This window comes from Hyperolius riggenbachi, chromosome 11 (assembly GCF_040937935.1).
Source record: "Hyperolius riggenbachi isolate aHypRig1 chromosome 11, aHypRig1.pri, whole genome shotgun sequence".
In the NCBI taxonomy this organism is placed as follows: Eukaryota; Metazoa; Chordata; class Amphibia; order Anura; family Hyperoliidae; genus Hyperolius; species Hyperolius riggenbachi.
Genome location: NC_090656.1, coordinates 29,754,582 through 29,780,001, shown reverse-complemented (window position 1 = coordinate 29,780,001; position 25,420 = coordinate 29,754,582). Strand labels below are relative to the sequence as shown.

General features: G+C 47.5%; 1 protein-coding gene across 3 annotated transcripts in view; it reads left to right on the top strand.

Annotated features, from left to right (window-relative positions):
* The first annotated feature begins 1,541 nt into the window (after nucleotides 1–1,541).
* Nucleotides 1,542–25,420, top strand: part of PMFBP1 (polyamine modulated factor 1 binding protein 1) — a 294,257-nt gene continuing 270,378 nt past the window's right edge. For 2 of the 3 annotated variants that reach the window (XM_068259444.1, XM_068259441.1), the window contains exon 1: nucleotides 12,420–12,533. In XM_068259444.1, the coding sequence (XP_068115545.1) occupies nucleotides 12,504–12,533 (30 nt within the window). In that variant the 5' untranslated portion in view covers nucleotides 12,420–12,503. Of the gene's footprint in view, nucleotides 1,638–12,413; nucleotides 12,534–25,420 lie in introns of those variants that run through there. The other variant, XM_068259442.1, reaches the window with a different exon arrangement.

Below are 25,420 nucleotides of genomic sequence, written 5' to 3'. Positions count from 1 at the left end.
CAGGTGGGACAGTGTATAAGACCGTAGAGCACAATTGAGAAGGCGCACAAGCGTGACAGTGCATGCGACTGTAGGGCACGACTGAGGAGGCGCACAAGCGAGACAGTGTATGCGACCGTAGGGCACGATTGAGGAGGCGCGCAAGTGGGACAGTGCATGCGACTGTTGGGCATGACTGAGGAGGCGCACAAGCGTGACAGCGCATGCGACTGTAGGGCACGATTGAGGAGGTGCACAACCGTGACAGCGCATGCGACCGTAGGGCACGATTGAGGCACACAAGTGGGACAGTGCATGCGACTGTAGGGCATGATTGAGGAGGCACACAGGCGGGACAGTGTATGCGACTCGTAGGGCACGGATGAGGAGGTGCACAACTGTGACAGCGCATGTGACTGTAGGGCACGATTGAGGAGGCGCACAAGCGTGACAGCGCATTCGACCGTAGGGCACAATTGAGGCGCACAAGTGGGACAGCGCATGCGACTGTAGGGCACGATTGAGGAGGCGCACAAGTGGGACAGCGCATGCAACTGTAGGGCACGATTGAGGAGGCGCACAAGTAGGACCGCGCATGCAACTGTAGGGCACGATTGAGGAGGCGCACAAGTGGGACAGCGCATGCGACTGTAGGGCATGATTGGGAAGGCGCACAGGCGGGACAGTGTATGCGACCGTAGGGCACGATTGAGGAGGCACACAACTGGGAGAGCGCATGCGACCGTAGGGCACGATTGAGGAGGCGCACAACCGGGAGAGCGCATGCGACCGTAGGGCACGATTAAAGAGGTGCACAACCGGAAGAGCGCATGCGACCAGAGGGCACGATTGAGGAGGCGCACAAGCGCGACAGTGTATGCGACCGTAGGGCACCATTGAGGAGGCGCGCAAGTGGGACAGTGCGCGCAACTGTAGGGCACGATTGAGGAGGCGCATGGCGAGGACAGAGCATGCACCATAGTGTTATCCAGCCAGGTCAGGGTGACAGTGGCACAATGGAGGGGACCCGGAGGACACTGCCAGGCCTCAAAGACTTTTATCCTCCAGTTAAGGACAGGTGAGATCCAAAATGTGTACTCCATTTTCACAATGTTGTCACACAGCTTTCCCTGCTGTCTGTGTCCTGGCTGGAGGGATTCATCAGCACAGGAAGTGATTGGGGACACAGCAATAAAGCCTGACACAATTCCAGCATTTCTCAAGCTTTGACCCTTTCCCAATTCCCATAGGAAGAAATCTCATGCCCTCCATGTGACACCCTGTGGCACCGCCCCATCCAACCGTCCTCTCCGGTAGAGCCCGTCTCCCTGGCAACAACAGACGCTTTCTCTTCCTCTCCAGTCCACCAACCTTCCCAGGCTCACGCCTGATTGGCTGGTCGCGCTGCCGCTCTTTAAAACTCTCCTCCCATTGGCTGGCTTCACTCTTCGGGATGAGCGCCAGCTAGAAGCCGTTTCCCAGGCGACCCAGGTTTCACCCAACCCACCTAATGGAATGGTGGCGCTGATTGGCTGCGGCTGCCAGGAAGGAGGCGGGACGCAGACAGCGGTTGGAGAGGCGGCCTGTCGGTCTACGGTAGCGGGTTAGGTTGCGCTGGTATGAGAAGACAGGTGATGGAAGAAGCTGCAGCGGAGTTGGTGAGACCCTCCCCATATAAATATATATATTTGTAGATACCTCCATTTATGTATGCAGGTGGCGGGACTGCCCTTCTGGTATACACATGTATAGTATATTGCTGAGACCCTCACTGTACTGTACATACATGTATATGGGGAGACCACTCATATATTCTGTATGTATTATACCTATGGGAAAATTCAATTTCCCTATGTATAGACCTCCCTATATATGTAATGTATTTAATAAGTGTGTGTGATGAGTAGATCTAGACCTGACAGCGACTAATTCCAAAAGTCCCAGATCCCACTCGCACTAAATTGCATACAAGGCATTTACAAATTAGTGCCTTCTGGAAACGAACATCCCAACACATAGTACATCGTCCCATTCATTTATAGTGTGGGTAAAACATGCGCATTACCCAGTAGCGCCCAGCTCCTCTCACATTATTACGATGAAACTTGATGAACCGCAGAGCCAAAACCGCAGTTGACCTCGCTCAAACAAAATTTTTCATCAATATAAAGTGTATCCAAGCCAAAGCAAAGCTACAAAATCAAATACTTAGCTAAGAAGAGGGAAACTTCTGGATCCTGATGAGGCTTTCCTCTGTGTTCTCTGGTCCCCGTCACTGAGGGATTGTCAGTAATCTGCACAAGCACGCCCACACCTGTGCAGGAAGTCGGAGCGGCTTGTGCATGAGAGGCACCGTACTACTGCGCAGGCGCGTTGTTGCTTGCGCGGCTGAAGCATGTGCAAGCAAAGGGGCGCAGCCCTTATCAGTAGGAGGGTCCCGGCGGAGGGTGCCGAGGGAAACCTCACTAGGATCCAGAGGCTTCCCTCTCCTTAGGTAAGTGTTTGCGTTTTCTAAAGAACGCTCCTGCCGATGGGAGCGAGACAGGGGAGTGTGCCTGGCCAGATTGCGCATGCACTGACTGGTACCGACTGATGGATTTTCCGTGGCCAGTTGCGTGCGAATGGAGAGGGAGAAGAGGACTCAGTGGGAGTGATCAGGCTGGAGGAAGCCCCAAGTATGTATATTTTGTTGTTAATCGCTCATGTCAGGTACACTTTAAGTGAGGGACAGAAGTTAACTCCCCACAATCTATCAGGTACCTGTTCTCCCTGTCTGCTCCATTGTGCCATTGTCACTTCATGCGCTATCCTAGGCCATGCACGCCATTGCGCTCTTATGGCCGGCAGTATTTTGCGAATGCACAATTCATAAAACTTTTAACTGCCCATGATCAGAACACTACGGACCATTGGAGCATGATCAAGGAGGTGTGTGTCCGGGACCACACGTGCTCAGTAGCCTGTGGCTGGTTCAGTCAGCAAACTTTCAATGGAGCCAACTGGGAGGACAGGGAGGGATCTGAAGGGCTAAAGGGGGTCTTATGAACCCCAGGGTAAGTTAAACTGAACTTTTTTCCATCACTTGAAATTCCCTTTAAGTGCATTTTTGCATGTGTGTAAAAAATGCGTGCGATTCCCTCAAGTGTGATCCCTGCCTTAGGGCCCTTTTCCACTAGCAATCGCTAGCGTTCGCTCTAAACGCTAGCGATTGAGCAAAGTTCCAAATTCTCCCGGCGATTAAGTAAAAAAACGAATTGCGTTAGTGGAAATTACCTACCGCGAGTCCTATGTTATTTGGCAAACCGTAGCGATTTAAAAATCACAAGCGGTTTGCGATTCAGCATCGCAATCGCCGCTAGTGGAAAAGGGCCCGTACTGCTGCCCTGCAGTTTGTCAGAACAGGCTGTGGACAGATGGGTTGAGGGCTGCAGTCATCCAGTTCACATTGACCCGTTCTGTTAGAGTCCAATGTGGAAAAATGTAGTTTCAGATTACCCAGCAAGCTCATGGTGAACCAGAACACCGAAGTATATAAGGAGCTAAAAAGGACCAAAAAGCCCCCTTACTATAATGCTATGCAAAACAAATGTTGGTCTTCTTAAAACGGAAGGTATTTGCAATTATTCAAGTTGGAGTGAGCATATGATGTGTCCCACAATGCATCACTGTCGAATATGCAAATCATGCCTAGCTGTCCTTGAAAGCCAAGCACACCTCCAGAACCGCTGGAATGCAATGTTGTGTCAGCTTGTGAATTGTACAGAGCCACAATAATCCAATATGCATACAGGCAGTTTCAGACTGGTTGGTTCTCATCAGTGCAAGACATGGATTTAAACACAGAGAGTTGCAGATTACCCAGCAAGTTGATGGTGTACCGGAACTCCTAGGAATGTGTAAGGGCCTGAAAAAGGAAAAATTTAGAGAGTGGATTGTGTTACCATTCCTTGGATGAATGCCACGTCTCTGATCCGGAATGGCGGGACCTGCTATGTGAATGCTCACAGTGTATCTGTCAAAAGAGAGTATGTGGAGACTGTGAGTTCCTATGACAGATTGTGCAAGAATCAGACCTCAGTCAGTGGGTGAATGGAATCTCTTAGGTCAGATTGCATGTTTGCCTGAAGAGGTGATTCTTTAAAGGAAACCAGAGATGTTAAATTCTAAAGATTTGATACTTACCCGGGGCTGTAGTACTGTACAGGGGTAGGGGGAAAAATAGTTGAACTTACTTTGGGCTTCTAATGGTCCCCCACAGACATCCTGTGCCCGCGCAGCCACTCACCGAGATACTCTGGTTCACTTCTAGAATTTCTGACTTTAAAGTCGGAAAACCACTGCGCCTGCTCGGCCGCGCTCCCGCTGAAGTCACCAGGAGTGTATTGCGCACGCCCAGTACAGTCTGCGCCTGTGCAGTACACTGCTGGCGATGTCAGCAGGAGCAGGGACACGGCAACGCAGGCGCAGTGGTTTTCCGACTTTAAAGTCGGAAATTCCAGAAGTGAACCGGCGGCGGGCCGGAGCATCAGTGAGTGGCTGCGTGGGCACAGGATGTCTGCGGGGGACCGTTAGAAGCTCTGGGTAAGTTCAACTCTTTTTCCCCCTACAGTAGTCCTTTTAAGAGGGGCACGGCCACGATAATCTATCAAGCAAGCTTTTGTCGGATATGTTCTGAGGGTCGGTGCATGGCAATGGTGGGGGTGAGGAGGTCACAGGAAGCCCCTGGCTCTGGCTCTCTCAAACAGGGTTCCTTTAGGTCTTTGCAGGGGGTTCCCTGGCATTTTCACCTCCCGTGACAGTGGCAGGCTGAGAAAGCTTGAAAAGCACCTTTTGGCTCCTCTGTGCCCTCCTCACTCATTATATGCGTGCACCGAATGTGATAGTGTAATAAAGCACACTATAACAGGGGGTACTGGATACAGAAGTATTAAATTCAAGGACAGAGTAAAGGTGACCATTAATGATATGATTCTTCGGACGATCGATTTTCAGATTGATTCCATAATCGAATTGGATAGCAGCTTTACTTCTGTTACTGGGACGGAACGATTTATATGATCAAATTGGAGAATAATTGTCTGAAGAATCGTAGCGTTAATGGCCACCTTGACAAGGAGCACATTCATAAAAAGCAGTAGACTGGAGAGGGAGTATAACGAGCGGCACCATAATGAGGGGTAGTCTAGGGGAGCACTGTAACTGGGGGTTCATAGCAACAAACAGAGTTCAGAATGGAAATAAAAAAAAAATATAAATAGTGAACCAGAAAGACAATAATTATAGCAGCTTTAAAGCGGACCTGAACTCAGAACTTCCCCTCTGCTCTAAAAGATACACAACAAGGACCCTGCGCAGTGAGAAAAAAAAATGAAATCCAGACTTACCTAGGGCTTCCTCCATCCCCCGTAGCCCTCGAGGTCCCCCAGCGTCCTCTTCCTTCCTTTCCGTGGTCCCGCTGGATGCTCTGGGAATCCGGTAACTTCGGCTGAAGTCACACATGCGCACCATCAAGCTGGTCGCCTTAAGAGCCCTGCGCATGTGCGGTTTTCTAAAGACTGAACCACGCATGCGTAGGACTCTTCAGGACGACGGCCGGGATGATGTGCCAAAGCAGCCAGCTAGACCGCGGAAGGGACCAAGAGGACGCCGGTGGACTTCGCAAGCCACGTGGGCTGGAGGAAGCCCCGGGTTAGCCTGGATTTCCTTTTTTTTTTCCCTCACTGCTCAGGCTGCCTTTTAAAAGGGGGCACAGGGGGCGCGGCCAGAAAGAGAAAGAGCTGCCCAATGGTGGCTCGGGAAATCCTGCAGGAATGCCCCTGGTGGGCGTTTTGAACAGGGAATCCCTATCCCTGTGTTTACCTCCGAGACAGTGACAAATATTGTCGCTGATCTCGGGGGCTATAGCGCGGCGGTGGAGGGGCAGAGAGCGGCATGAGGAGGACACAGAGACATGGCATGAGGCAGAGAACATGCCTCTCTGTCCCATCTGCTCCCCCCCCCCCCCAATCTACCCACCTTGGGTACTTTTTAAAGGTTTTAGGCACAGGAGGGTGGCAGATCTTATTTGGAAAGGAATGCCAGGATGGTGGAAGCTTTTGAGAAGTCCTGTTTGTGTGAGTGCAAGAAGGTGAGTTTAGTAGAGCAGAAAACCAGTTTCTATGCACAGCAGAATTTGTGGGTAGTATCTGGAAATGAATTAGGAGGATAAAAGACAAATTCTGGAGAGTTTGGTAGGTGAGAGTTAAGCCAGAAACCTACTAGGAGCGATTTTCTAATCGCTTGCGATTTGAAAAAGCTTTTGCTAATGCAATGCTGTTGGGGATTTTTATAAAATCACATCGCTCAAGTGGGATCACACCCATAGCATTACATTAGCAAGAGTTTTCAGATCGCAAATCGCTCAGAAAATCGCTCCTAGTGGGTTTCTGGCCTTAGGGCTGGTGCACACCAAGAGTGCTTTTAAAAATGCTAGCGCTTTAAAGGGAACCTAAACTCAGAAGGATATGGGTTTTTCCTTATAAAATATTACCAGTTGCCTGACTCTCCTGCTGATCCTGTGTCTCTAATACTTTTAGCCACAGCCCCTGAACAAGCATGCAGATCAGGTGCTCTGACTGAAGTCAGACTGGATTAGCTGCATGCTTGTTTCAGGTGTGTGATTCAGCCACTGCTGCAGCCAAAGGGATCTGCAGGGCTGCCAGGCAACTGGTATTGTTTAAAAGGAAACATCCATATCCCTCTGTTAAGGCTCCCTTTAAAAAGAACTTGGCTAATGTATTAGAATGGGATGGATCACACCAGAGCGATGTGATTTTTTTTTTTTTTCCTCAAACTTAAACGCGGGTCATTTTTGCAGATTTCTGAGGTGATTCAGCCTCAATGTTAAGTATTTGAAAGTGGAAAATCGCTCTGAAAAGAGCTAGAACAGTGTGATTTTCCAAGCGTTTTTGTAACAAGACCAGCTCTACTGTACATAAAAACAATGCTACACAAAAACGCTCAATCGCTAGGTGTAAATAGGAAATAAACATGCTTAGAATCTCCTAGAAAATCACTTCAATAAGCGCTGAGCGTTTGTGATTACGTTAGCGCTTTTTGGTGTGCACTGGCCCTTATGAGGAGTTTGATGTGGATCCTCTGGGCAGTTGGCAGCCAGCAGAGTGGTTGACAAAGAGGAACGGCAGTTGAGGTGTGAAAGGAAATGAGTCACTCATCTGAGCTAATTATGGACTGAAGGGGTGCCAGTCCACAGAAGGGATCATTATAATAATTAGGGTAGGACAGGGTTTTTCTAGTCATATGCCCAATGCACACCAAAAACCGCTAGCAGATCCGCAAAACGCTAGAGGTTTTTGGAGCAGATTTCAGAGTGATTCTAGGCATGTTCAAAGACGTTTTCTAAACATGCCTAGCATATTTTGTAGCGTTTTTGTGTAGCAGATTACAAATATTGTTACAGTAAAGCTGTTAGGCCCCATTCACACTGCACGCATTCCCATCCGTGTTTCGGCAACGTGTGCAGGAGGCCGACACGCACGACATCAGACAGTGCATAGAGTGCACTGTCTGATGTTCACACTGCATGCGTTCTGGACCAGTGCGGTCCGAGAACGCATGCTGCACGCATTTTTTGCAGAAAAGCACGGCTGACCCACTCACTTTAGTGAATGGGATCAGCCACGCAACGCATACAAACACGGATGGCGTGTACGTTTGTATGCGTTGCGCTCCGAATGCACGGCCATCTGCGTTTGCTAATGTGAACGTGGCCTAACTGAACAGCTTCTGTAACAAAAATTGCCTGGAAAACCTCTCTGATCTAGCGTTTTTCTGAGCGGTTTGACCTTTTCCTATACTTTACATTGAGGCAGAAAGGCTTCTGCAAACCGCAAAAATGCTGCAGGAGCCATATTTGCGGTTTGCTAAAAACCTCAGACTGCTGGGGTGCATCATACCATTGAGATACATTAGCCAAGCGTTTTCACAGGCGGCAGCAGTTTTGGAAATGCTACCAAAAAGGCTTGGTGTGCACCAGGCCATATACAGCTTTGACATGTGCCTTGTGTGCTGAGGTTTTCACATGATATGATGATGAGTAGCAGAATGGTTCATGATGGATGAGTCTGAGCTGGGATGGTGTGAGGCTGCTGTCTCAATATTCATAATAGAGGCTATAGCAAGTTGAGGTTGCAGAGCAGTAGAGACAGTGCAATCTATGTTATGATGGCTGCTATGCAGGTTTGTGTGTTTCTGTGCAGGGCTGGTGATAAGGAATGCAATGAAGCTGAATATTAGTAGATTATGATCAGTCCTCTTTGGCCACCGATATGAGGGGGAAGGGGGGGGGGGGAAGCTCTCCAGCTACCTGTTCTGAGTTCAGGGGGACTCTCTGGCTACCTGTACTGAAGTGAGGGGGGCTCTCTGGCTACCTCCTAAACAGCGGAAAGGGGGGGCTCTCTGGCTACCTATATACCTATACTGTGGGGAGTGGGCCTTTTGGTTAACTATTTGGGGGGGGGGGATGTCTGGCTACCTATACTGAGAGGGGGCTTTTTTGGTTGCCAATTCAGTCAATGGCTTTCCATCTGAAGCACATGCCGGCACCATTCAGATGGCATGCTGCAATTTACCACAGAACGCATCCGGATCCCTATAGCCCTGCATGACAAGGCTACAGGGATTCGGATTCGTACTTGAATCACCACAAGACGCATGCCGGCATAGTAGAAACTGGCCCTGATGCTGGGAATAGACGAGTACGTTTGTACTGCTGCTCGATTGATAAATTCCGACATGTCCGATCCCCCACCGGATCGATTCCGTGCTCGATACCGCAGGCGGGACAATGGGAAAAGATAAGGAAAAACGACCAGAAGATTAAAGAAGCGCCTGCGGGGACGAGCGGACGGCATAATCGTGCGCGTCTATTCCCAGCATTAAGAGGACTAGTGTGTGACCATCCATGGGAGTTTTTTACACAATAAAAGTTAGAACACAGTAGAGAGGAATGGCAGCAGGGCTGTGGAGTCGGAGTCGAGGAGTCGGAGCAATTTTGAGTACCTGGAGTTAGAGTTGGAGTCGGTGATTTCATAAACTGAGGAGTTGGAGTCGGAAGATTTTTGTACCGACTCCTCAGCCCTGAATGACAGTGCATCTAAACCAAACTGCACTTGACTGACATTAGCTGCATAGAGCTGCAGGGCCTCAGGGACACTTAAGCCAGAAAAAAAATGAGTTTTACTCACCTGGGGCTTCTACCAGCCCCCTGCAGCAGTCCTGTGCAAAAAACGAAAACTATCTGGCAGCGGGGGACCAGAGGATTAGTGAGTGGCTGTGAGGGCACAGGACAGCTGCAGGGGGCTGGTAGAAGCCCCAGGTGAGTAAAACTCATTTTTTTTCCTGGCTGAAGTGTCCCTTTAAACTCTTGAGGACCAGAGGTTTATATCCCCCCCCCCCCCCCCCCCCCCAGTGACCAGGACATTGTATTACAATTCAGCACTTTTATCGGCCATATAACTTACCACCTAAATGAATTTTACCTCCTCTTCTTCCCACTAATAGAGCATTCTTTTGGTGGTCTCTGATTGTTGCTGTGTTTTTTTTTTTTTTTTTATTAATTAAAATGGATTATTTCGAGTGAGTGCTTGTTCCCTGCTAATCTCGCGAGAGAGAGCCACGCTCCCACTGCCAATTGGTGTGAGGCGGTTAGAAGCAGGTTAAAGAAACAACTGCGCTCGTTACAGCTGAGACAGGTGCAACACACATGCACTAACAGATGTTTGCTTCCAAAATAATTTGCATGCAAATTAAGGTCTGAAGTGTTTATATCACAGCAACACAATGCCCAGCAAGCTTCTATGCAATGACATCCTCATCAATCGATCTCCCATGTATGAACCATCCGATCTCCCATATACTGCATCATATCCAAAACAAGGGAGAGAATACGCTTCTGTAGGAACATTCAGTAGAATGCAGTAAATTATTCAGGATTCCCATTACTACAGTAATTTTCCTGGTTTCAGCATCAGAAACATTTCCTATATCTATAGATTGCTGTATTTTGGTATGTAGCCACGCCCTCCCAGTGATGCTTTGCCTAGGCTCTTTAGCTGTGTTAAATTTTCCTCCCAGAGCATTCTGGGAAACCAGGCATTATTTTCACTGGCTTTGCTATTTTTAGAAACATTCCGCAGTGATGCACCCGACAGGACTAAATATGCCGCCACCTGTGATACATTTCACAATGTAAATCAGGTGGAGGAAATAACTTTCAGTGGGCCAAAAATAATTTATATAAATATTTTGTAAACAAACCCCCCCCCCCCCCCCCCACTACAATTTTACAGTATTCACTACATTATTTTTACTACAGTTCCAAATTGTACATTAAAAACAAAACAAAGGGAGCCAATGACAAATAGAAGCAATATCAAACATCAATGCTGCTCTGCTGATAACCAGCCCTCCCAGGTAGCTTGCATACAGAACCATGGAGTGGACTACGTACATTCTGGGACAGGCCTGACAAGATTAAGGGCCCGTTTCCACTAGAGCGAATCTGCATGCGTTTCCTGCATGCAGATTCGCATAGACAACAATAGTGGATGGGACTGTTTCCACTTGTGCGGGATTCTGTGCGGTTTATCGTGCAAAAAAAATGCAGATCCATCAGAATTCGCACGGCGCACACCTGCACCGACATTCGGTGGTAATGTAACTAAATAGGAAAACCGCAAGCATTTTAGGCTTACGGTATTTCCGGCATTTCCGCTTAAAAACCTGTGTCAATGCTTGCCGGCATTGACATAGTTAAAATCGCATTGTACAAATCACGAGCGATTCCGCATGAAAACGAAACCGCAACCGCATGTGGATTTGTTGCCGCGATTTTCCCGTTGAAATCGCGCCGCACTAGTGGAAACAGGCCCTAAAGCCTGGTACACACTTTCAATTATGATTGGCCAATCACTGATCAAATTTACCACCAGCATGTAGTATGAGGCTGAATAGATATTCAATACTGTGAGTAGATTGTGTAGGTAAACCCTTAGGGCTCATTCACACTATCAGCTTTTTTTAAGTGCTGGCGATTTTGTAAATTGTCCTAAAAGCGAATGTAATGATTTCCTATGAGAGCGTTCCCGTTACCGTTTCGATTTGATTGAAATCGCAAACGTGCTACATGTACCATTTTCTGAGCGCTTTGGCTCAATGGAAGGTATAAGGAAATCACAAAGCGCTTTGTATAGCGATTTCCAGAGCGCTTTTATGAATAAATATATTGTATTTATTCATTTCCGTGTTAAAGAGTGACGTCAGGAAGTGAAAAAAAATCTTTGCAGAGCAAAATCACTTTTCTAAGCGCAAATCGCAGGGAAAGGCTCTTCAAAAACACAGTATAAATCGCTCAGTGTTTGCGATAGTGCTGGCGATTTATAATATGGACAAAGCCTTATTCTACATAGAAATGTTAAAATTGCTCAATGATTGGCCAATTATAGTTGAAGATGTGTACTAGGCTTAAATCTTTGTGTATGTAAACAAAAATTAAATTAGATAAAGCTACAGGGGTGTTCTTCTAAATGCAGAAGATATGAAAGGGGCAGTGAGGGTCAGAGGCCATAATATTGTACTTGTGTACAGCAGTTTGTGTGTATGCAAAGGGAGTCATGCTATTTATTATAAGATTTTGAATTGACAGTGCTCAATGCAGAATTGTTGCTTCCTGTTATTTAACATGTTTGGAGGAGTTGTCCATCCATCCCTCTCCAGTCTGCAGAAATATATCAAACATTATTATTACCCTTTTGCAGCTCCCAAAGTGCTGCTTTGGTCACATGACTGAAACCTGACAGTGTTCGCCTCAGAATTTTTTCCCAGCCAGGTGGCATGAAAAAGTAGCCGGGTGGGGCGAGATGAGAGAATGCAAGGCCTGTGCTTCTGTGCACAATGCTGCTTACAGCATAGGAGGAGGTGAGCTGATGATAGCCGGGTGCTCACCAAAACCAGCTGGGTGGAGCACCCGTCTAAAAGAGCCTGGGGAGACCACCGTGATTGGTAAAACTCACAGGGAGGAACCTGGATCACCTTCTTTGTGGGCGGCTTTTATACTCCACCCTATTCCAGGGTGGGTGAGGGGAGGTTATGCCAGCACAGGCTCCGCCTCCTGCGCATATTGAAAGAGTGCAGGGGCGTAGGGTATTCTCTAACCAGCAGGCTGGCAAGCTGCAGTGTGTTATCAGAGCAAGCACAGGAGTTGCTGTGAGGTAATATCTGATAGGACATTGGATTTGGCCCTGTGTGTGGTGTGTCTGGACTTCCTGTGGTCATGTATAAGGAGCCTATGAATCCATATGCACAGCTGCTGTCCATATTCTCTGTGCACCCCAGACTTGCTGCACATCTTACACTCAGGTGTGTTTATTCTGCAGGTGATAAGGTGGTGAGACAGCCAGCCAGATCCTGGAGCACCGCCCCCTTGCAGACACGCCCACAGCCTGTATGAAGAGAGGAGGGGCAGCATGGACGGCAGCAGGCAGCAGGTGTACAAGGTGAGTGACTCCCATGCCAGGAGCCGAGCAGCCTTCCTGTGCTTAGCTGTGTGCATGTTGCATTTACCTGACATAGGGCTCCATTCACAACGCATTACCGCGTGAGGTAAAGCAGAGAACAACTGATTTTACCAAACATAATTCTGTCAAATGTAAATTCACAAAGGCAGTGACTGCATGAAAAACTAAAATTATCAACTAGCGAGGTCAAGTATCAAACTTGTGAGGTAAATGAACATACTTGTGAGGTAAATACCAGATTTGTGAGGTTAATGATCAAACTTGTAAGGTAAATGAACATACTTGTGAGGTAAATACCAGGCTTGTGAGGTGAATGATCAAACTTGTGAGGTAAATACCTCATATATGTCCATTCACAAAGGATAACACTTAACACATGCTGTGAGATGTTTGGTATTTTGGGTGCATATAATTTCGGCGCAGCGCAGTGACAACCGAATGACGACTCTCACCGCTGCCGCTAAACTCCAAGGCGGCGTTAAATACTATTCCCCCTCCGAGTTGTCGCAACTCGAATTACTGCTACGCGCCACACGCAGCATAGCATTGCTGCTGTGGAGCGCCCACTCTGAGAGCCGAGCGTTGAAATCAGCTGATCCGTGGTATTTTGTCTCCAGCCTGGAGCTGTCGGTAACTAGCAGGCCATTCGGAAGGTTACAGAAGGGAGTTTAACCACTTGAGGACCTTCAATGTCTCGCTGCAGAGCCATATATCTGAGCACACACGAATCCCCCCTCCTTTCTGCCCACCAACAGAGCGGTTTGTTGGTGAGCTCTGATCGCTGCTGCAGGCTGGCTAAGTTATTTTTGTTTTTAATTAACTGCCCCCCCCCCCCATCTCCCTACCCCCAGCAGCTAATCCTAGAGATCGGCTCTCGTAGGCATCAGCCTATAATAGCCGATTGCTCTCTGAGCCTCCCAAGGGGACAGACGAGCGTCACGGATGTCCCCAGTACTGCGCCGCTGTAGATCGCAGAGCTGTACAATGTAAATAGACAGCGAGGTGGCGGTTTTGCCGTCTTAACAGTCTCCTAGCGGCGATCCGCGCTGGAGGACTAATGGCGGAGCTCCATCATTTAAGCGGAGATGCGTGCACCATCTCCTGTAAAACCCCGCCCCAAGACATGACGCCTTTTGGCGTTAGGGGGTCCTGGGGCTGAGTTAAAAGGAGAGAGAGAGAAGGGGAAATGGAGGGTAGAGAAAAGTTAATGAACCTATTCAGGAAAGTAAGATAGTTAATGAAGACATTTTTTTTCCTGAGATTTGTATGATGTTGTAAAACACAAATCCTCAATATTACTGTTTAGTAATAAAAAATTACCCTTTAGTGTCAGGCCCCTTGCACACTAGCACATTGCGTCACCCTGTTTTGCTGCAGGGTAACGCTACATCAATGAAAGTCTCTATTGCATTTTTATACTTGGTGCGGTGTGATGCGATCTGCTGGAAGTAGGAAATTTGATGCACAATTTGGGGGCCGGCTTGCGTGGCAACCCGGAAGCCATGTTAGTCTATGGCGACGCAGAGATTTTAAATTTTTCGCGTTGTTGCGTGCATGCGCCAGAAGCGTATTTTTTTTAGTACACTTCCACGCTATTCTAACTTCAGCCACAGGAAGTGAGCGCTGAGAGCCTCACGTCCTGCTTGGCCTGCAACCCGAAGGCTATTTTTAGAGTTGCAGTGTGATGCGGGCATCGCATTGTCGCCAGTCTGTAACCGACCTATACACGTTTTCAATGTTTTTTTTCTTTTCGACCAGAGAAATCTGATTCTTTATTAAATAATCAGAAAAATTAAACCAATATACCATACACTTATGATACATTTTTCTGAAAGTATCAAACAATCAAATATAAAATTTCGCTTTTTATATTTTTCTATCATTTTTATAACACAAACTGAAAGATCCATCGTTCTCGATTGAATTTTTTTTTTCAACTTTTTTAAACAATTGATCGTTTTTTTTTTTCCAGGAAAATCTGATTGTATTGTGTATGGCTACCTTAACCTCCCTGGCGGTGCATTTCTGTCTGGAATTACGAGTCAAAAGCGGTACATTGTTTTTCAAGAATTGTAGGCCTCGATTCTTAAGTCATAACTCACCAAAATATGCCAGAATAAAAGCCCGGTAGACATTCTGCATATCGATAAAAAAAAATAGAACTCAAGTTGTTGAATTAATAAAATTTATGAATAAACTTAAAACATTGTGAAACTGTACAAATAAGGCAGGCAGAGAGTAGGTGCAGGCGGCAGTACACACCCCACACACCACACCCCACCCCACACACCACACACACTATATACACGTGTATACATGTATAGCAATTGGTGATTGGTAGTCATCTGCTCGCAATTTGTGTAATATGAAAAAACTTCTACGGAAACCTTACTTTTCGTCAATGGAGAACACAAGTCTTTAACAAAATGTGGGAACTGCTGATCAGGTAAAGCACACTTGAACTGAGAGGGTTATGGAGGCTTCCATATTTCTTTCTTTTTAAACAATGTAGATTTCCTGGCTGTCCTGCTAATCCTACTTTTAGCCATAGACCCTGAACAAGCATGAAATAGAAATTTTTTCCAGCCGGGTGGCATGAAATAGTAGCCGGGTGGGGCGAGATGAGAGAATGCAGGGCCAGTGCTTCTGTGACCGACTCTGCTTACCACATAGGAGGAGGTGAGCCGATGACAGCCGGGTGGTCATCAAAACTAGCCGGGTGGAGCACCCAGCTAAAAGAGCCTGGGGAGAACACTGGCGCTGATTGACGCGCATAGAGGCGGCAGCAAAATCCACAACCAAGAAAGTTGTGGATTTTGCCTGACGTGTAATGGGTGAGTGGGGTGATAGAGGGGGTTTTCAGCCGCGGTTTTGCAGCGTTTTAAGAGGGGCAATAATGCTAATGAGGTTTTTAAAGTAAAAACCTCTTTTCGGGAGACTTCAGAGTCTCTAAGTGACAAGACAATATACTCTGTACAGTGCTGTGTAATATGTCGGCGCTATATAAATACTTAAATAAATAAAATGCTTGTTTCAGGGGTGCAATTCAGAAACCACTGCAGATAAAGAGGGCAGCAGAACTGCCAGGCAATTAGTATTTTTTAAAAGGAACTCAATGGGCTTGATTCACTAAGACAAATAGCATGCCTTATCAGAGTTAACACGCCTTATCAGAGTAGCATAGCGAGCGCTACAAACTTATGCCTGCTAATCGGCAATGACGAGAGCTCCACCCGTCCTGCCCTGAGCTCCTGCGGGTCCAATCACTTTAAAGGACATTATCCCCGCACTTTGATTGGCCCAATAGGCTGCCTGTCAAGTAACAAGCAGCCTATTGGACCAATCAAAGTGCAGGGATAATGTCCTTTAAAGTGATTGGACCTGCAGGGGCTCAGGGCAGGCATAAGTTTGTAGCGCTCGCTATGCTACTCTGATAAGGCATGTTAACTGTGATAAGGCATGTTATTTGTCTTAGTGAATCAAGCCCAATATGTTAGCCATTATTATTAGTTATTCAGACACCAGTTAAATAATCTACAGCTCTTGAATCTGATTAGCTCCCTGCAAAGTTTAGTTTCTGTTGATAAAAATTCTGGTTCTTGTCAAAACAGAATTGGTGTATTATGGCTTTGTTTAGCGCGCCAGGCTATCGGCGGCAGACACTCCGGAACCCCTGCAGTGAAGTATCGGTCACACAATTCCAGACGAGGACTCCTCTGCTCACGATTGGACGGTCGGGGCTCTTTAGGACGCAGGAGGAATTTTCGCCGCTATATCTCTGCGTCGCGCTGATTCAGCTTCCTCCTCTGATTTTCAGCTCACAATGCTTTCCAATTAACAAGTTTAATCTCTGCGGAAAAACAGAATAATTACGGCATAGTGACATTTGTATGGTGTCCCCGCATCTCGGCATCGGAATCCGTTATACGCGTGTCATTTACACGTCGGGTTACAGCCACTTACTTCCCTCATAATTACATGTCAGGGTCTGTTCCCAGCCGGGGCTCAGCTTTATACTGTAATTAAGCGACAGATGAGAAGTTCCAGCCCCAAATTAACATGTAATGAATGTTTTTGTTGCGGAGAGGTGGTTGGAGATTTCTCTTGTGTGTTGCTGTATTCAGGGAGGAATTTCGGGGCGTTTGCGTTTATTTCGGTTGGCCGTGTCTGTAGGCTTGATGGACAGCTGTCAGGAGGAGGGACATCGCTGACCAGAGAACTCCAATGTTATTATCTGTAGTTCTGGGCTAAAGCCAGTCACACAAAGGACACCAGTGGTGCTATACAGCTACCTGCTTGTCTGCCACTTTCCGCATGTGCCTGTCACTGGTGTGTGACTGTCTCAGTTGTACAGGGGCGGGTTGGGTTCCTGTCACTGGTGTATGACTGCCTCAGTTGTACAGGGGAGGGTTAGGTGCCTATCGCTGGTGTATGACTGCCTCAGTTGTGCAGGAGTGAGTTGGGTGCCTGTCACTGGTGTATGACTGCCTCAGTTGTACAGGGGAGGGTTAGGTGCCTATCGCTGGTGTATGACTGCCTCAGTTGTGCAGGAGTGAGTTGGGTGCCTGTCACTGGTGTATGACTGCCTCAGTTGTGCAGGGGTGGATTGGGTGCCTGTCACTAGTGTATGACTGCCTCAGTTGTGCAGGGGCGGGTTGGGTTCCTGTCACTGATGTATGACTGCCTCAGTTGTGCAGGGGTGGATTGGGTGCCTGTCACTAGTGTATGACTGCCTCAGTTGTGAAGGGGCGGGTTGGGTTCCTGTCACTGGTGTGTGACTGTCTCAGTTGTACAGGGGAGGGTTAGGTGCCTGTCACTGGTGTATGACTGCCTCAGTTGTGCAGGGGTGAGTTGGGTGCCTGTCACTGGTGTATGACTGCCTCAGTTGTGCAGGGGTGGATTGGGTGCCTGTCACTAGTGTATGACTGCCTCAGTTGTGCAGGGGCGTATTGGGTGCCTGTCACTAGTGTATGACTGCCTCAGTTGTGCAGGGGCGGGTTGGGTTCCTGTCACTGGTGTATGACTGCCTCAGTTGTACAGGGGAGGGTTAGGTGCCTGTCACTGGTGTATGACTGCCTCAGTTGTGCAGGAGTGAGTTGGGTGCCTGTCACTGGTGTATGACTGCCTCAGTTGTGCAGGGGTGGATTGGGTGCCTGTCACTAGTGTATGACTGCCTCAGTTGTGCAGGGGCGGATTGGGTGCCTGTTGCTAGTGTATGACTGCCTCAGTTGTGCAGGGGCGGATTGGGTGCCTGTCACTAGTGTATGACTGCCTCAGTTGTGCAGGGGCGGGTTGGGTGCCTGTCACTGGTGTATGATTGCCTCAGTTGTGCAGGGGTGGGTTGGGTGCCTGACACTGGTGTATGACGGCCTCAGTTGTGCAGGGGTGGTTTGGGTGCCTGTCACTGGTGTGTGACTGCCTCAGTTGTGCAGGGGTGAGTTAGGTGCCTGTCACTAGTGTATGACTGCCTCAGTTGTGCAGGGGCGGATTGGGTGCCTGTCACTAGTGTATGACTGCCTCAGTTGTGCAGGGGCGGATTGGGTGCCTGTCACTAGTGTATGACTGCCTCAGTTGTGCAGGGGTGGGGTGGGTGCCTGTCACTTGTGTATGACTGCCTCAGTTGTGCAGTGGTGGTTTGGGTGCCTGTCACTGGTGTGTGGCTGCCTCAGTTGTGCAGAGGTGGGTTAGGTGCCTGTCACTGGTCTGTTACTGCCTTAGTTGTGCAGGGGTGGGGTGGGTGCCTGTCACTGGTGTATGTCGCCTCAGTGTACCTTAAATGTATAACAATATACAGCATAGTGCTGTATAAGTTTATAACAGTTACACTCATGTGCAAGGGATGGTGTGGGTCAATGATGTTCAGCTATATCGATCAATTATTTCCATTTTGTTTAGAAATAGTCAATGATATACGGAACATTCCAGCTCGCATGCAAATCGTAAGCAGCGTGGCAAATCAAATGTTAAAGGGAAGCTAAAGTGAGAACACTATGGAGACTGCCATACTTATTTCTTTGTAAACAATACCAGTAGCCTGGCAGCCCTGCTGAACTACATGGCTGCAGTAGTGTCTGAATCACACCAGAAGCAAGCATTCAGCTAATCTTGTCAGATCTGATAATAATGTCAGAAACACCTGATCTGCTGCATGGTTGGAGTATTAGAGGCAGAGGATCAGCAGGATAGCCAGGCAACTGATATTGCTTAAAAGAAATAAATATGGCAGCCTCCATACCCCCCTCGCTTCAGGTTCTATTTAAAGAGTCCCTGTAAAAAAAAAAAAAATAGTGCCCCTGGCAGAGTACTTACCTCGGGAGGCTTTCCCCGTCCCACGGTGGTCTCTCTGGGCCCCTCCGAAGCCACAGCAGACAATTTGTCAGGCTGTGGCGCAGACGCTGTTGTGCCTGTAATATCGACCTTCCTTGGCTGCAGCGCAGGCGCAGTAGCGGCTCTCGGCTCGGGATCAGGCAAAAATAGCCGATCCCAGTCGGGTCCGCTCTACTGGTCAGGCAACTTGCGCCTGTGCAGTACAGCGGACCCGACTGGGATCAGCTACTTCTGCCTGATCCCGAGCCGAGAGCTGCTACTGCGCCTGCGCTGGAGCTGGAGAGGTAAATATTTACATGGCAGCTGTTCAGAGGGGCCCAGCGAGACCACCATGGGACTGAGGAGGACGGGGGAAGCCTTGATAGGATACAGAGGCTTCTCTCTCCCGATGTAAGTACCTCCCAGGGGCATGTTGCAGGTTTTCTTTAAGGTGCCAGATAACAGTACACTCTTCTGTGAAGAATAGCCCAAGTGATCAGATAAATGCGATTGGATTGGAAGAAAACAAACTTTGTTGATGTCCCAAATCAGCTGTGAAAGATTAATTAGTCAAATGGAAAACGTTTTATTTATAAAATGGTTGATGGTGAAATAATCGATGTGTTACGTCAGTTTGTTCCTGATCGCTTGGGCAAGTGTGTGATTAAAATCGCACTGTTAGAGGACACTTTTAACCTTCCTGGCGGTAAGCCCGAGCTCGGGCTATTTTGCTAGCTGCGTGTGCAATCCGATCGCCGCCGATCCGTCGCGGCGCCCCCCCCAGACCCCGTGCGCTGCCTGGCCAATCAGTGCCAGGCAGCGCTGTGGGGTGGATCGGAGTCCCCTTTGACGTCACGACGTCGATGACGTCATCCCGCCTGTCGCCATGGCTACGGGGGAAACCCTCCAGGAGATCCCGGAGGCGATCGAAGGGGCTGGGGGGATGCCGCTGAGCAGCAGCTATCATGTAGCGAGACCTTGTCTCGCTACATGAAATTTTTTTTTAAAAAACACGGCTTTTCTGCCCCCTGGCGGATTTTGATAAACCGCCAGGAGGGTTAGAGACTCTGTAACAAAAAAAAAACATCCCCTGGGGGGGTACTCTCCTCGGGAGGGGGAAGCCTTAGGGTCCCAATCGGGCTTCCCCCATCCCTGTAGCTGCAGGCAGTCCAGCGCTGGCTCCCCGAATCCTCCCCTGACAGGCCTGATAAACGCTGATTTATTTACCTTGCCGGGATCCAGCGCAGGCTCAGTAGCAGCTCTTCCTTCCGGTAATAGCCGAACCCAATCATATCCGCTCTACTGCCTAGGCACAAGAGGACTCGATCGGGTTCGGCTATTTCCGCCTTATCCCGAAGGGAAATCCGCTAGTACACCTGCGCTGGATCCCGGGAAGTAAATATTTACATCGCCACACTTCGGGGGGCTGCAACTGGACAACGGAGGGACAGAGAAGAATGGGGGGAAGCCTCATTAGGATCCAGTGGCTTCCCCCTCACGAGGTAAATACCCCCAGGAGACTTTTTCTTCATTACAGGTTTTCTTTAAAGACCAACTATAGCCCAGGATTGAATTTCACCCCAATCAGTAGCCAATACCACCTTTTCCACCAGAAATCTTTACCTTTTCTAGAAAATCAGGGATATCTGTATGGCTGGTATTATGGTGAAACCCTTCCCACTGTGTGACATCCATTTCCTCTCTGTGAACCTTGTCGCCATGTTTGTTAAAAAACGTCCGTTTCCAACTGCCAATAAAAATATCAAGCTTTTAGTCTATCAAATTGTTCATTGTTAGTGGGTGTGTTTTATAAATAATGGCAGTTGGTGCTGACTTTTTTTTTTTTTTTATTTATTTCTGCCAGCAGTAAAGATAATGACCTGCAGGCTCAGGGTGGATCAAACAATGTGAACAAATTACACCAGTATTAATAATTTCTTGATCCTTTTTTTTTTTTTAATTCTCAATTTTTTTTTTTGTTTTTTTTTCCCCCCTACACCTATCTTTCGGTAAAATTCCTCTTTGAATTCCAAGGTGCATACAGTGAGCATTAGATTTGCTTGCAGCCCGGAGTTTGTATCACCTCATTTGTCACCTGTAGTCTTATGTGCAGGACCAATCAAAATTCACCAATGCTTACCTCCCAAAAGACCTGTTGTTTTTCATTTGTTTCTGATTGGCAGGTAACAGAATTCAATCCCGATAAATGGGCAATAATCAGTTTGTTCATCCATAGAGACTAAAGGCTCATACACACATCAGACTATAGTCTTTGGAAAATGAAAGATCACAGACCAATCTTACCATGAATTATATTAATAATTATTATTATACCTTCATGTAGTATGAGAGCCATACCTTCAGTCTTTTCTATGGAGCTGAACTCCCCATCAGACAGAAATCTTTGCAAGATGCTGCACACAAAGATGCTGTACACACTCAAAAGATCTGTAGCTGCAAAAGTTCTGTTCCTGCCAAAGATCCGTTCCTGCAAATTGCATTCATAGTCTATGAGATCTGCAGATCATCATACACACCTTGTTTAACTGACATTCATCTGCAGATCAAAAAATCCACCCTGGTGGATCTGATCTGCAGATGAATGTCTGTTAAACAAGGTGTGTATGAGGATCTGCAGATCCCATAGACTATGAATGCAATTTTGCAGGAACTGATCTTTTGCAGGAACAGATCTTTTGCAGATACTGATCTTTTGAATGTCTACAGCATCTTTGTGTGCAGCATCTTGCAAAGATTTCTGTCTGATGGGGAGTTCAGCTCCATAGAATAGACTGTAGAGCAGGCATGGGTAAACTTGGCCCTCCAGCTGTTGAGGAACTACAAGTCCCACAATGCATTGCAGGAGTCGGACAGCCACAGTCATGACTCATAAAGGCAAATGCATTGTGGGATTTGTAGTTCCTTAACAGCTGGAGGGCCAAGTTTGCCCATGCCTGCTGTAGAGTATGGCTCTCATACTACATGGAAGGGGATAAAATTGGTCTGTGATCTTTCATTTTCCAAAGACTATGGTCTAATGTGTGTATGAGCCTTAAATATTGGCTAATGTCCGGAATAAAGCAATTGCTTTCCAGATCTACGCTTTATTGTACCGTGTATGCCAAGTGCTTTACAGTGAGGCTAGGTGCACACTTAGCAGAAATGCTAGCATTGCAGAAAACGCTGCGTTTTTCCCGCTAACGGAAGTTTGTGGGCCGCAGGAAAGAACGCATATAAAAAAGGCATATGCGTTTTGTATGCGTGTGTCTTTAAAATGCTGATTTTGTTGCATAATATGCAAAAATGCACATAATGAAAGTCAATAGAAACACAATGGTATGCGGTTTTCATGCGCTTTTATATGCGTTTTTTTTAATTGTTTTGTGATGTGTTTCCACTTCCTGTTGTCTTCCTACTTATTTGCATAAAATGCAATTTAAAAACGCATATGCGCTTTGTATATGCGAAACGCAAATGCATTAAAATGCATGCAAAACGCATGAAAAAGCATCTGCAGTAAAAAAAAAAAAACGCACCTTAAACGCAGCAAAAACGCACACTCATAAAAAAACCGCACATGACATAAAACGCGACCTATGTGCACCTACCTTCACTTTTATTTTTGGGACAGAAAGATATCAGGGTAGTTTCTATCTAAATGTTAGGCCCCCTATATTATTACATGCGGGGTCCCGCTGGCAAGCAGGCTGACCCCGGGATCACTCAAGTGTCTGAAACCCCTCTTGGTAGGATTAGATTTCACCCTCAGAGTGATCATTCTGAAGCCGTCCTCGGCAGTTAGCTTTGTCATTTATATTCGCCGATGCTGTGAGAGCCTCCAGTGACACTATAAATTGTGATGCATTTCTTCCATTTGCATTGCACTTGCAAGGAATACGTTATTTATTTTTTGTTATATATTTTTCTCTCTCTGCTCTGTCTGTATGTTGCGTAGAAAGTATGGGGGGGGGGGGTCTGGCTGTGGATGGGGGAGGTGGGGACTTTGTATCCCTCTCTGTTTCATTACACATGGCAGGGATTGAAGTGCGTCGCGGCGGCGAGGTGCAGCGGTGGCCTGCTATTCGGACGGCCTCTGCACGCCCAGAACGCCTCACAAAGGAGAGCGCCGGCGCCACGGGCTGACAATTATAATTCAGGAGAGCGCGTCCTGCAGCAATTACTAGAGCCACGGCACAAGAGCAGGGGTGCGATGTGTCTGGAAATTGGTGCTGGCGCACTAACAGCTCCTCGTGCCGCTCCCATTATAGTCCAGCAAGCGAGATCCAAATTCATTTCACAGATGTAATTGAATCTTCTGGCAGAGGTCGGAGAAATCTTTGATATCGCCGGGCTCCTGTTGCTGTATGGAATGTGTTCCTGCATATTTGCATGATGTCTCCTCGCAAAGCTAAGCCGTTATGAGGCCTCTGTGGGGAACACGTCTCCTGAATATCCAGAGAAACAAGATGGCGTTCGCGACGTTCTCCTCTCTTCCATCTGCCATTTATGTGGCTGGAAGCAGAGGTGTTGTAGCCGGGACACAGAGCTTGGAATACCACCCGCCACTGAAAAGACAAGAAATAAGGATGATAGAATTATTATGTGGCAACATCTTGCTCAAAGCTGTACATTCAAACAAACCTGTCATTAAAGTGTTTGTCAACTGAAACCGAACTGTCCTTAACTTCCCTGGCGGTATGATTATTTCCGGATTTTAGGGTCTAAAATCAGTGCAATTTTTTTCACACTTTTGGACCCTAAAACCAGGGAAAAAGAGATCTGCAACAGCCCCTTCAGACTCACCTCCCTGGGATCCAGCACTGCAATTCTCTCTCCGTCCTCTGGGTGGCGCTGTACCCCTATAGTGAGATCGCTGTCTGTCACCATGACGACAAACGGCGATCTCATCAGAGGGATCCAGAGTCTTGAGGACCATAAGGAGAATGGCTGCCAGTGTATAGATCCCGGGGGAGGTGAGTTACTATGCCCACTGTGTGCAATGCTCTATTGACCTCTCGGCGGCTACCACAAGTCAAGCTCGGGGTTACCGCTCTGAGCTGCGGTTTTCTGCCCCATGTCTGACTTGCTGTTACTGCCAGGGAGGATAAAGTAAAACTGAAGTGATAAGTCAGATACTTACCTATGGAAAGGCAAGGCTCTAGATCCTATTGAGTCTTCCAGTTCCTCTCTCAGTCCCCTTGCTCCAGCACTGTCACCCCCATTACAGCTATTCGACCAACTGGTTGTATACACCTCCGTGAGCCCTCAGAACGCTTTGGGGGCACTCGTGTCCTTGTACGAGTGGGTTGGAGTGTGCGCTTGTGCATGTGCAGTACGAAGCAGACATCGGGAACGCTTAGGGACACGAGTGCTCCAAATGCAAATTTGAACGGGAATGACAATGCTGGAAGCAGGACACCAATGGAGAAACAGGAAGGCTCTTTAGGATCCATAGCCTTCTTCACTCTCCTTAGGTAAGTATCTGAATTTTTTTTTTCTTTGACTACAGATTTGCTTTAAATTATGGTAAGTTTAAAATAAAGGCCTAATCAATAATTTAGTGTACTTATGCATACCTCCCAACTTTTTGAGATGAGAAAGTGGGACACTTAAACCACGCCCCGGACACACCCCTGAACACGCCCCCGGCACACTCCTAGTCACCTATACCATAAAGATTTCATAATAAAAATATGTTCTAATTCAAACCACACTGCCCCTTTTCTATTCTGGTTAATTTTCCTTCATATTAACATTTTAAAATAAGAAATATATCATTTTATTAGGAAAGAAAAAGAAAAAACTCCCCTGGGGGTTACTCACCTCGCATCCTACCGAGGCATCCCCCGTCCTCCACTATCCCACGGCAACAGTGATACAGCTCCCCGAATTGTGGGGATGTTAATATTTACCTTCCCGACTCCAACGCAGGCGCAGTAGCGGCTCTCGGCAAAATAGGCGGAAATAGCCGATCCCAGTCAGGTCCGCTCTCCTGCGCAGACACAAGTCTCCTGCGCAGACACAAGTTTCCTGCGCAGACACAAGTCTCCTGCGCAGACACAAGTCCCCTGTGCAGTAGAGCGGACGCGACTGGGATCGGCTGTTTCTGAGCAGAGAGCCGCAACAGCGCCACCCGCTGGAGCCAGGGAAGGTAAATATTGCACAGCCTGAAAAACTGTCGGCTGTGCTTTCTGAGGGGTAGACAGAGACCACCGTGGGACGGAGGAGGACGGGGGAAGCCTCGATAGGATCCAGAGGCTTCCCCCTACTGAGGTGAGTACCCCCAGGGGCATTTTTTTTTTTTTATACAGAGTCTCTTTAAAAGATGGGAATAATAGAGCCAATGAAACACATTTTTCAGTAGAGAAATACATATATTTACATAGAAATAGGGACAAAGTCCTGAAAGAGGGACAAATCCGGAGGAAATAGGGACAGAAGGATCGGGTTCCTAAAGAGGGACTGTCCCTCCGAGAGAGGGACAGTTGGGAGCTATGCTTATGTTACTGATTTTGCTTTGCTCTAATGCTGGGTACACACGATGTGTTTTTGTGGTCAGT